The 1,021-nt window shown below is 48.8% G+C and overlaps 1 protein-coding gene across 1 annotated transcript in view; it reads right to left on the bottom strand.

Moving 5' to 3' along the window:
* Positions 1-692, bottom strand: part of UBE2Z (ubiquitin conjugating enzyme E2 Z) — an 8,847-nt gene extending 8,155 nt beyond the window's left edge. Inside the window, exon 1 of the mRNA XM_010176841.1 lies at positions 624-692. Coding sequence (XP_010175143.1) covers positions 624-689 — 66 coding nt within the window. The 5' untranslated portion in view covers positions 690-692. The remainder of the gene's footprint in view (positions 1-623) is intronic.
* Between the last annotated feature and the right edge of the window lie 329 nt (positions 693-1,021).

The raw sequence follows: 1,021 nt of genomic DNA on the forward strand, positions 1-1,021 counted from the left end.
GCTGGAGGTGGTGTGGTGGGAGCAGCTGCGTGGGTCAGACCTACACACAACTCCAGGACCTGGGAGAACCAGGTGGGCAGCTCCAAAATGGGACAGGGACGAGGTGCAGGGACACACCCCACTGGCAGCTCCTAACAATTAAACATCTCCCATTCCCACAGGTGGATTATAGACACTCCAGCACTCCCTGTGGGTAATGGACGCTCCTCACTCCCAGCTTCTCTGAGAAACCCCCCATGGCCAACAGCTTTCCATGGAGCCCCCTCTTCTTTGAGCTGCTCTCTTGTTTTCAAGCATTAGTAGGATGAAACAAGCTGGATCAGCACCCCTTTGGTTCACAGGGCCACTAAAACAGAGCTGGTTTTATCTGTGGAAGCTCCTCAGATCCCTGTGATGGTATCTCTCCAGAGAACCAGTTTCCTTGAGAGCCTCCTCCCATTTTAAATGCAGCTCATCTCAATGTCACCAAGAAAACTGGAGCCTCGTGATGTTCTAGCAAGACTCACCCTGACTTCACTCAAAACATTAAGGGAATAACTCCATTTGGGTAAACCCTCAGAGCAGCCATCAACAGCAACATAAAGAGAAGCGGAAAGTTGAACCAGCTCCAAATCTTCTCTTACCTTGGTCATGTCATGGGGATCAGGCACAACAAACATTCCCGGGGGTGGTTCCTTATAAATGGACATGATATCCCTGAACAAAGGAAACAGGAATTAGTCAAGATCTCCCCTGGTGTTCATCAGCCCCTCGAGGCACAGAACGTTCTAGGTGACAAATCTGATGCAAAGGGACAGACTTTTTAAGATGGAAACTTGCAACTCATAAAGAGCTCAACATTTTTCTTTTGCCTTTGACTGTTTTCTGGCTGAGCTCTTTCAACCTACCCCCCAAAAAATAGTTGAGGCATTTAGAGAGCATGAGCAGCATTCCATGAATCCATATGTGAGGCATCAGACCAAGCACACCCTGACTACCCACCGCCTTGCACATCACCACAGATCATCTCCAGTACATAAGG

Source organism: Antrostomus carolinensis, unplaced genomic scaffold (assembly GCF_000700745.2).
Source record: "Antrostomus carolinensis isolate BGI_N321 unplaced genomic scaffold, ASM70074v2 scaffold15111, whole genome shotgun sequence".
Taxonomy (NCBI): Eukaryota; Metazoa; Chordata; class Aves; order Caprimulgiformes; family Caprimulgidae; genus Antrostomus; species Antrostomus carolinensis.